The following is a 12,048-nucleotide window of genomic DNA, read 5'->3' as shown; positions in this document are numbered from 1 at the left end:
GACGTCGAACTGGGGCAGTTAGGCGACTGATACTGTGGATGGTGAATCCATATCGCCCTGTCAGGAAGGTTTGAATATCTTGTAGATTTACATCTATCGGAAGGAATCGGAAGATTACTTTAAGTTTGTCGGCAGCTGACGAGCCGTACGCGTGTCCAATGTTTCCTTTCGTGAGGAATTCACGGATAGCTGTGAAGTCCATTTCATCGCATGCCTGTACTCTACAGCAGCCTCTGCTGTAGATAAAACTAGCGTTAGGAGCAATATGGTCGTGAATGTCGAGTGATATCTTCTGAGTTGTCGTGTTGTAGATGGTTATGCATGGTGGCCTGCGAGTCTCCACTGGGTCACCGGTCGGCTGCGACTCTGGTCTGCTGTCATCGTCTGACTCGCTGGTGGTATCTGCATCCCCTCTTTTTCTGGTCGGACTCTCTTCTTCCGTCTCCCCTTTTCCATGGCTGGGGTGGTCGGGATCGAGCAGTTTCCGTGCTACCACGGCGAAGGAAAACTTCCCAGGTGCTTCGCCTTCGGCATCTCGGTGAAGGATGCACTCCGGGCCTCGCTGCTCTGGCTTTATACTCGCGGTGGCGCATGGGTGGTGAAAATAGTAACTACAAGTACGTGTTGCTAACTCATTTTTTTTTACATATTGCAACCTTCGTACTGAGAAATATCCAAGAAGTGACATTAAGAAAACACTAGTGGGAAAATCACTAGATGCACGGGTCAAATATAAACTAAAACTGTGTGCATTCAGACAATACAATTAAAAATGAGCCTCGCAGGACTTTGCAACGAATTGAACAGAGTAAATGACAATAAATGATAACATTTACCAAATACAACGACCACGCAGGGTCTAATAATGAGCGAAGTTAATAAACGTAGAGGTGGACCCGTTAACATTTACAGAATACAGCGACCACGCAGGGTCAAATAATAATAAGCGAAACTAACAAACGTAGAGGTGGATCCGTTAACACATTTAAACATTTAGCATGCATTCTTCATCCATACCTTCTTAACAAAATATAATATTGCGACCACGCAGGGTCGTTAAATGTGGCGACCACGCAGGGTCGTTACAATGTAACTGTAACGGAGTTACTTTGTTTCCTATAAGAATAACGTTATCAACACTTACTTTTACAGTTACAAATTGTTAACTTGAAAATGGTAACGTGGGGGAAGAGCTAAAGTTGGCAACCCTATTTCCAAATAGGTGTCTTCTCTGGATGTTAGAGATGAATGAAGAAGGCATGTACTTATAATACACTTGCGTGCAAAGAAATAGAGCCACCTCACACTTTTGACATAAAAGCGGTTGCTTTAATAGTCAGAGAGATGTGGCGCGACAGTTGGATATGATTCGCTCAGCAGTTCGAAGAGTATGCCAACGTTATGAAGACACTGATTCCTTTCGTCGGCGGCCAGGAACAGGGACAAGGCGTTCTACAACTGTGAGAGATGATCGCTTTATTGTGTCAACCAATCAGGTCCGCGAATGAGCGAGCCCGGTTGCCACAGCTAGCTCCCTGCAACCTTCTGGAGTTGTGGGTGGGTCTATTTCCTTGCACGCAAGTATACAAACAAGTACTGTAGTGAACCTTTGATACAGAGTTAAATGTGAAACCACAATTAATGTACTATTAATAAAGAGTTAAAACTAAAGCTAATTCCTGTTCATTCCAGCAAAGAAAAACCCAGATTATATTCTTTGGACTGTAAATGCTTCTACAGGTTTAATTATGGACTAAGTGTCAACTTTATTTGAAGACTACAGGGAAAGAACGTTCTTTGTCCATTTTCTTGATTTTACAGGAGAGCACGTTATTTCCTTCTTATGTAGGGTTACCAGACGTCCGGTTTTTCCCGGACATGTGCTACATTTTAGTCTTATGTCCGGCGTCCGGGAGGAATTTGAAAAATATCATAAATGTCCTAAATTTTGAGAGTCACGTAATTTTAATTAGGAAAATACGTGTTGCAGTTTAACAGAGAGAAATCATGCAAGTTACAAGTCTATGAACTTCGCTACCAAACTCAATGGTGAAATTTATTTTGATTCAGTCGTTGCCCAAAAAGAAAATAGAGGTTTCTGCTAAAACATTAAGGTCTCATTTGATGTCATTGTTCACTGCTTGAGTGGAATTTCTTGCCTTAGGGTTTATACTGATGGAACAAGGTGTTTCCATTCTTATTCAATATTTTGATTGTAAAAAAAGGGGTATAGATATCAAAGTTATTGAACTAGAAACTACCCTAGATTAAACGGTAATTGCTGAATAATAGCTTGTCATTCCAGGACATCATGAGAGAGTATTTTCGTTACCATCAGCACAACGGAGCCATGGGAGAATTTTTTTTTTTTTAAAAAATCTGTAAATAGTTTGATACTGAGGTTCAGTATAATTTCGAGTTTGACTGTTCAGTCTCTCATAAATGTATTTTGATTTAACGCAAAATTTTTGATAAAAATTGACTCCTCTGAGAAGTTAAAACATGTAGTAAGAAATTCATTGTTTAGTATTGATTAAAGGTTTGAACATTTTTCACTTAAGAATTAATATTTTTTTAAAAAGCTGAAAATTTTAAGTGTCCTACATTTTGACTTAAAGTCTTACATTATGTCCTACATTTCCTTACAGCGATCTGGTAACCCTATTCTTATGAGCATGTTCATGTTCTTTCCCTGTATACCTCTTTGCAATGGATGGAAAACGCACGGTCTATTCGTGTACAATTCCTAGTTAGAAAGGCCCTTCATAGAGCTATTTGATAGCACCTTTACCTCAATTTGGCTAAAAATGGACAAAGCACGCTCTTTCCCTGTGGTCTTCATTTGTAAGTTCCTTTACAAAAATATTCACATTAGGTTTTTTGCTCTATTTCAAGGTATTGCTCCAGTGCAGCGACTTAATTACTAAGTGTGAGTTTAACGGATTGAATGAAACTTGCGAACAGGAATTCCATCCCAATTTCATGCACGGATATTGTTGCACGTTCAATATGTTGTCTCCACCGGATACGTACACGGATCATGCGTAAGTATTTCCAGTGTGGAATTTGAAAAATTCCCAGTGGAGAGGCGTATTCCATATCTTCTTTCGAATAGTATGCTTCAGATGCTAAAACTAAGGCTACCAGAGGGGAAATTCCCCCTCATCCCCCCTTACATGCAGAACTCGAAATGCATGAAATCGATGTTGATTCATGGTGCTTCAATTGTCACAATTAAAAGCATAGTTTTGTTTTCTTTGAAATGATCGTGCCTGATTTTCTCAATTGATGCATTTTTAATACATCACAGGTAGCAGCAGGAGTAGTAAAGTACCCTTTGATGCATTTCTGTGCGTATTTTGATGCACCAAATGCGCATCTATACAGTCCCCCCTTTTTTAGTCTCTGTCCCGATTCTTTAAACGTAAAACGGGTCGCCTAAATGTATCTATGGCCATGTCCGAAAGGTGCAAGACTGTACTTGAAGCGAGCATACTTCGAGAATGGTCTGGCAGTGCGGTCTTGAAGTCGTGGACTGGAAGTGAAAATCTTTCGAACTGCACTTCGACTGCAGCGCCAAATACGATCAGTAGATATAACCGAGGACATATTGGTTTTCCACGTTTTAAACACTTGTTTTTCACCACAGAAATCACATAACATTTGCAAATGTACTTATACATACATTTCCACACATTAGAAGAACTACAACAAAAAACGTGCTGGCTTTCTATCTCCGCGATTTCAAACAAACGAACAACAAGTCCACTTGTCACATGACCGAGCCTGCAACCTTGGCGTGCTCTGAACTGTGGTCTTGATTCCTCTTCAACTTGACGCTTTCGAACTGTACTAGGTGACGCCATTTCCGCCAAGACCGGTAGAAATTATTTCACATTTCAATGTCAACGATGTGTCATATTCCAGTTTTCTTAAATCATTGGAGTTCGTTCTCTGTTTACCTAGAACTAATGTACCCAATTAACGAGAGTTTTCGTACGTGAATTGTTTATAGACAAATAACTAGAACGCTCTTTTAGTACAAACTTTGAAAGCAATGTTGATAAATAAGGTGAACTTTAATCAGGCGTGTGTAAACTTTTACAAAATGTTATTTGAAAAGAAGGATGTACTGAAGAAGTTCCATTCGTCGACAAAATATCAATGAATGACATTCAATTCTAAAGAACTTCTTGGTTGTAGTACAGTGTATATCACCATATTATGTAAGATATTTACACAGTATTTATTTAATAATTTGTTTTAAAAAAACGGAACAGTTTATTAAAATGTGTATGTATATTTTGCCGACCCGTTTTGTTGTTTTCAAAACTTGGTCACCTTAACTTTGATGCTTTACTGGACTCAATATTTTTGGCTACAGCTGAATTGCGCACACTTTTCCGGTTTTATCAGTGTTATCTGATAAGCCGTTGACAAGCTGTCACAATGTACAGGATTGTGCACCAAAAAATGAGGCGATGTTGTCAGATGTAAAATGTTCTCAAGCCGTTCTCACTTCTGTTGTGTTTGTTTGTGTGTGTGTGTGTGTGGACTTACACGTGCTTTGCTGGAAGGGTAGCATTAGATAGGCATAGAGGATGAACCTGATTGGTGGACTAGAATGTAATGGTCGGTTTGTTGTGCAGTAATTACCCTAACCTAACCTAACCTAACCTAAACTAATCTTTGAGTTTTATTTCTAATTTCTCTCTCTCTTCTTGTCTAAAGACAAAAACAGTTTTGCGCACAGACTTTAAAGATATGAAAGTGGCAACGTTCGATCAAAATCTGTGCGCAAAACAGGTCAGTGATATTTGTGCGCAATTCTGGATCTAAAGTGTGCGCAATTCGGTTGCGGCGATATTTTTGTGTCAATTCACAGGTGTTCTGCATGTATTTATGATAATTTTCAATTAGGAAAATAAAGAAATCATATATTTTTTCGATACATAACGATAGTAAGTAATTACATTATATTTGAACTAAAAAGACGTTACAGCATTTTAATTTTAGAAGAATATTTCTTTCATGTGGCAAACTGCCTTTTTTACATCATGCCAGGTTAGTCCTTTGGAAAAAAAATACAAGAAATTAATTGATTCATAGGTTTTTATACCATAGACGGCCATGGATTGTCAACCACTGAGAAATTTTGAGAACATTAGCACAAACTTTAAAAAAAATATTTGCTAGACAAGTCTCTCTCTCTCTCTGTATATATACACACCTCCCCCCAGACACATGGCCACCTCCACCTGCATACTTTCAGGGGTATGCGCTTTGTGTTCTGGTGCAGTAGGATGCATAAGTATTACCAACTAAATTGTCCTACAATTAGGACTGCAAGAATTGAAACAAAACGCCAAACAAGCTCCTGACAACCTCTGCTCTAGCATCTAAACCTTAAAAACACGTAGCTTGCAAGAGAAAATTTAATGAAAATGGTCATGGACAATTTGCCGAGCAATAATTTGTGCATCATACTGTACCTTTAATTAAAACCAGGGTGTCAATTTGCTAAGAATTTACTGGTTCCCCCGTATATTTGTATACTTTATTTATTAAAAGGGTTACAATAAGTATGAACATAATTGCATTATGTATTTGGGTACCAATACTTGTTCTGGTAGCCAAAATAGGTCTTTTTTACATAATTTAGCTATTACATTTTTTTGGGTTGTTTGCCTGTTTAGTGACAACATATTTTGTTTGAACTGCCTCATAAGACACTATCACCTGTTACTAGCGCCAACTATTGCCAAGAAGAAAACTGTGGGTCTTGGCCGAAAGTTTCCGGCTGGGATCTGATGGAAGGTTATGTGGATGGGCCCGAGGACGACAGAGGGCTCTACCCCCTGCGCCAGCATGTGTCAGGATTCTCTGGACACTTGTACGTTCAGATAGAGATTGATGACGCTTCGAAGCAGGATGCCTGGTGTATCTTGGACGCCAATTTTCCTTCAGTTGGGGTATGAAATAGATTTATTACATTTCTGACATTCTATGACTCATAAATATTGATTGCAAGCCATCCACATATTTTCTTCGAGTAAAACATTTTTCTTCTGAAACGGTACAGCTTTACAATAATGTTTTAGTTTTAAATTCCATAAATCATCTCGTACATTTTCTTTCCAGCCTTGCTTGTAATTATCAGTCACATGAAATAACCGCAAATGGCACAGTGGTTCGGATCCCACATTAAACTGTAGGCCCAGTTCCGAGTACCCTTCCTGTGCATAAAGTGGACTCAAAACAGCAATTCAAACACACAAACAAATATTATTATAATAACATGCATAAAAATACCAAATAAAAGAAGTAAAAAAGCAAGTAATGTTTAAAAAAGTAAATATACTCCTGCCTGAACTCGCTCTGGTTGATCTCCTCATCCTAAAATCAAGAACATAGTAGGAAGTAATGACCCCTCAAGGAATAAATAAAACAAAAAAAAATCTTTGGGGATTAAACAAAACTTCCTTACGAAAAATTATGCCCTTTTCGTCAATTAACCACATATCATGGATCATCCTAAGAATAACATCAGAAGACAATACCTGATTAACATACTCATCCACATACATCCTAATAACTTCTTCCGCTTTGATTATTTTATTTATTAGAGTTTTGTGTTATATCTCAACGTAGACATTTATTAGTATCTTTATTAAGACTTGAATTTATTGTGTTGCCTTTATATATTTATATATAAAACTCATTATTTGATTAGTAATCAAGAAGAATCCTATTTTTGTTTATTATTTCTTTCATTTTGTGTGTGTGAAGGGGCTCTCGCACAGTGGCGGCGAGTAAGGTGGGCAGTTGCCCCCCTCCTTTTGCCACTTCTGCCCCCGCACTATGCTAAACCTTATCAACCAAGGGAAAGTAAACTGTTCTTGCCCCTCCTCCCGCCCCCAACTACCCAACTTTTGGAACTCACAGTTAATTTCAAGAAATTTTGACCCATTTAGCGCAAAAAATACCAATAATTAACTACTTTCCAATGCGATCCTTTGTAATTTACTGTGTTCGGGATCCCGAAAAGTCTGAAATCATTACCCCAAGTCGGCATCCGAGTTCGATAATAGTTCATGCACCGTCGTTTTGAAATACCTTTTTTATGCAGTATCCTTTGACGCGTAAAAACATGGTTTGATTTCTATGCATTGTGAAAAAGTACAAGAAGAAATAAAGAATTGTTCATCACCAAAGTTATAGATATAGATGTTAATGCATAGGAAGCAAGGCGAATCTAGTTTCTATTTAAATAGTGGACTGAAGTCTGAATATGTCAACAGCGCCAAAGTATTTTCACTCAATTTCAATTTTATGATTTGTATGATAATAATAATGATAGTAATAATAATAAAAAAGGTAACATACATGTTCTATGACTGAGGGACAAGATATGACATCTTACTCTGCTATCCCTGAGGAAAACATCCTGTCCGAGCCCCCTGATTAGTAGGTTTTTTCATACGAAAGAACTCTTCTGAAGATTAAAAGATAAGTAGAAATGCTGATTAAGGCTGCGTGCGTTGGTCTTTTGCAATTGTGTCCCTTATTTTCAACGTGTGACTGCGATATTGGCTCTTAATTTTATCTTGATCACCTGGCAACCCTGCACAAAGGAGAAGGTCGTGTACATTTCCTGCTCATGAGTATTATTATTATTATTATTATTATTATTATTATTATTATTTTACATTTTACCTCACAATTCTCAATTAGAATCTTTTGTATCCCCGTTTAGAAGCTCGGTCAGTGGCGTCGTCGTCGCAATGCGGGGGGTGGGGGTTGCAAGGGCCCCGCAATGTGCTCCTGAAATTTTATGTAATCGCAGAAATTACACAGTGTTGCATACAAAGAAAAAAGTCAATTTAAGATGCGTAGTGTGTCAATTGTTTGCAGTTATGAATCCAGTAGAAAGATTCAGTTGCTCAACCAGTCTACACAATAAACTCGTGACATTTAAAATGTAACTTCAAAGGTGGCCCAAGCCTTTTCATTTTAAAATGAAAAATGTGAAATGAATTTCCCACATTGTCCACACCTGTTACGTTTTACTTCAAAGGGGTCAAAAAACTCAGTAGGAGGTGGAGTCCAGGGGCAATTATTCCTTTACCCTAAGGGCAATTGTCTCCTCCTCTGCCACGCAGTGTGTACAGCGTATGAGTTAAATATGATCATTATTTTTTATTTTGTGAAGTTTATTTTTCTTACATATTGAAATTTTGTAGACATTTCCATGGAACTAGTTTTTATTTTCCAATGTGTTCCGATTCTGTGATCTGCAGTGTTCGAAGTGAAAATTCCTAGCTGTGAATTTCATTGTTCGATTGATTTGATTGACTGCTTTATTTTACTTAATTCATGTGCCACTTTTGGCTAATTTGCGCAGATGGAGATGAGTGATGATATGATGAAATTGATAGATGGACACTCACAAACACCCATGCCCAGGCCGGGATTCTAACCCGGGACCCCTGTCGTCGTAGCGCGATGTTCTAACCACTCCGTCACGGGGACCGGCTTTCCTTGTTCGAGATTGGGGATAGAAGGAAGGATCCATGTGTGGATCAACTTGAAGACAACGAAGCAGGTGGAAGAGGATGCTTATGCAAATTCGAGCACTGATGATCTATTAATGAAACCGTTCTTATTTCATGAAATAGTTTTTATAACAAATGTGTGATCAATGGTCTATCGAAAAGAAATGGCAGCGTTAGAATTATGAATAATGATATTGAGGTCCATTAACACCAAAATTAAACACCGTGTCTGTGTCAACCATTTTTGGGGGAGGGGTGAGGGTTAAGTCCTTTCATTTCATTGAGTGACAAAATTTCAGTGAATAGAGTCCCATCGCAGCTTTATTTTCCATCTCTCAAGACTGGAATCCACAGCTATTTCTTCGTAGCAGAATTCAATTGACCTTGTGGTGTTAGGCCACCATGGACAATCTAGAGGTCCGGTGCACCCCCATAACTGAAGAGTAAGTTTGCTTGAATATATTACTCACTATTAATATCAGAAGGCTAATGTGAGCGACTCTTACGTTGAAACTTGGCCTGGCGCAGCCAGGGGATGGCTTAGGGGCTGAAGGGGGCATCCACATAAAAGTCCAAAAGAGGAGTGTTTTAATATGTGTGTATTACATGGAACCTCATTAAAAATACATTTCAAGCAAAAAATACAAAAGATCACGAACAATATGTTTGGCAGCGGGAAGCTTCCCTCTCCTCCAAAAAGAAGAAACCCAGATCTTCCAGTTATTTATCAGAGATTCAGATCACCCTGATTTAGTTTCAAGAAGGTATGGGAAGGCAGAGTATTTGGGGCAGAAGTTAATTTCTTGTACAACTACGGGGGAGGGGAGGGACTAGCTAACTATTGTACGTCCGTCCCACTCTGGCATCAATATTTTTGTCACTAAGGGGGCCTCCAATATTGTGCTTGCAGGGGGGCCCCAGAGACCAGCGCTACGCCACTGAGCTAGGTAAAGGTAAACATGAGTCACAAAGTATAATAACGTTACGGATGTAGAAATTTTCAAAGTTTTGACTTCGGGATTGTAATGCATTTCATAATTTTCTTTCAGATAAGAGTCCACAGTCCAATTGACCCAACACCAGACGTAGGGAATTACCACTACTTTCTAAATAACTCCTATATTATGTTCCGAGTAAAACCAAGCGCAACGTCTACTCTTCAGAATGTGCATAAGTACAAGCCAACAGACCGTCATTGCTTTGCAGCAGAGGAAAGAAAACTCTACTTCTACAAAATGTACAGCGAAAGAAACTGCCAGTACGAGTGCCTCGCGAATGCGTCTTTAGAGTTGTGTGGCTGTGTTCCTGCTTATCTACCCGGTAAGTGACTGGGAAACTCCTTATAATAAGACCGATACGGAGATGTTTTTGTGCAACGTCATCATTGATAGGTGCTGGATCGTAATACGGAATAGTATCACAGTCGCAAATGTATGTTGAATATGCAAAAATTGACATAGTTTGAAAGTAGTATTCCTACGTAGTATGTGTGAATAAGGTCTATTAGTTTCAATATCGTGGGAGTTTGATGTTGATATCGTGTTGCGATCTATGGCCTACCAATAATGACGCAGGTACATGTAAGAAACAAGTGTGTCTGCTCAGGCCTTTTTACAAGAAGGTAATGGTTTAGGCACAGTTGAGGGGAGATTGATAACCACCTAGCTTCTATTAATCAACCCACTTAGCGAAATGACTTACCCCAGTTGTCAAGCGATTTATTGAAGCTTGATACTTGCCTGTGCCCCCTCCTAACTTCTGGCGATTGACAAACTTTAGTTCATTTCTTCTGCCTGATTATAGAATATAGTACAGGACATGTTGATATCGTTTTGCCTTGAGCATTTCGAGATATTCTGCACGGCATCCAAACCGAGTTAAAACATTTCAGCAACTCAAATTTCTTACATATGCAGGTTTGTGGCCAAATTATATGTTTAAGAGAATACTGAATTCATGCAGACATCGCAAAATAGACGATATTCAGCGAACAACTTCCCCCACAATTCATTGCGCAAAGTCAAGGCCGCAAACAGACCAAATCCTATGTTGAAAATATATCGGGTAAGCATTGTGCGTATGCTCTGTCCCGAAATGATTCAGGCTATACTTATCGCGATCATATGAGGAGTGTATACGTATAAAATATCTCAAATTTTCTCTATGTAAGAAGGCTTCAACTACGTTTTCCTTAAAACCTCGAATCAGTTTGCCTGGCTTCATGCGTATTCAACTGCTTCTTCCTAAAGTGCACTGCGTGATGAAATCAAGTTGAATATCATCCATTGATATAGACATCGGATGCATTCACACACACACATACACGATACCAATGTTAGCTCTTAATGATCTGATGCCAAATTAATTTCTTTAAAAACCCTGAATTCAAAGTTCTGTCAGTATTTTCAAGGACCAAAAATGAAACCAATTATAAAAATTAGATGGTTCCTTATGTACTTCCACTGTTAAAATTATTGAAGTTTAAAAATTGAACTACTTTCATCATTAGGCATAAAGGGGAAAAAGTAACCGTAGTAGATAGATAGATTGAAATGAAATTAAGTTAAATTTATGGAAATATGTATGACTTATTTGTTTTTAATTTTAATTAAAACAGATGCTTTGTAACTTTCTTCTAGGAGAAAGAAGCACACGAATTTGCAATGTAGGCAATGATGCCTGCAGTTTCGGACAATTTTACTACAAAGGTAGGATATTATTACTACATATTATTTGAACCTTTTTCAACTTCAGTAATGAGTAGCTTGAATGTATTACACATGAATGATAATCAAGATGAATGTATTTATAGTTTTTCGGAAATTACTGTACCTTTGTAATAGTAGACAAACCATATATATAAAGCGGAATATTATCCGTGTAGAATGTAGTGAATGGAAAAAAAAAATATTTTTACTTAGTTTGAGTAAAAAAGTTTTTTCTCCCGGATGTATGAACTCAACCTGATTATTCTAAATGCAGCACATAACATCCAGAAAATATTTTAGATACATTTTACCAAAAACGTATTGGTTTAAGCCATTAATAAACTTAAGGAGTAATGCAATATTTTGTTTTATATCATTACAGAATACAAATATCTACCAAGATGTAACTGCCTTCCTTCATGTACTGAAATAAATTACGAGTCCGAATTGCAACAATTTGATTATAACTATGACTTCAATGAAAAGTAAGTATCATTTTGTGTGCTCTTTATTATGTGAGGATGTATGTATGATAATTAAGGCTTCCGTTTTGTAGTTCCTTGATTAGATTTCAGGTAGAGATTCAGAGTTTCTTGGTTCGGATTTCACTATAATCTGTACACTGCAAAAAAACAAATACAGAAGAGAAAACCCTTGTAATGTGGCCGCGGTGGCTCAGTCGGTAACGCGTCTGACTACAATGCTAAAGGTCCCGGGTTCGATCCCCGGCCGGTTCAAATCCGGGAACTTTTCTAACGATGGAGGCGGCCCCGGCGGGGCCTACC

General features: G+C 38.2%; 1 protein-coding gene across 1 annotated transcript in view; it reads left to right on the top strand.

Annotated features, from left to right (window-relative positions):
* Nucleotides 1-12,048, top strand: part of LOC145982992 (pickpocket protein 28-like) — a 40,870-nt gene that overhangs the window by 26,706 nt on the left and 2,116 nt on the right. Inside the window, exons 5-9 of the mRNA XM_083116276.1 lie at nucleotides 2,896-3,044; nucleotides 5,750-5,972; nucleotides 9,605-9,875; nucleotides 11,195-11,263; nucleotides 11,646-11,748. Of these exons, the coding sequence (XP_082972402.1) occupies nucleotides 2,896-3,044; nucleotides 5,750-5,972; nucleotides 9,605-9,875; nucleotides 11,195-11,263; nucleotides 11,646-11,748 (815 nt within the window). The remainder of the gene's footprint in view (nucleotides 1-2,895; nucleotides 3,045-5,749; nucleotides 5,973-9,604; nucleotides 9,876-11,194; nucleotides 11,264-11,645; nucleotides 11,749-12,048) is intronic.

The sequence above is a fragment of the Lepisma saccharinum genome, unplaced genomic scaffold (genome assembly GCF_977018435.1).
Source record: "Lepisma saccharinum unplaced genomic scaffold, izLepSacc3.1 HAP1_SCAFFOLD_524, whole genome shotgun sequence".
Lineage (NCBI taxonomy): Eukaryota > Metazoa > Arthropoda > Insecta > Zygentoma > Lepismatidae > Lepisma > Lepisma saccharinum.
The sequence above is the reverse complement of the archived record's forward strand: the minus strand, read 5'-3'. Positions and strand labels throughout refer to the sequence as shown.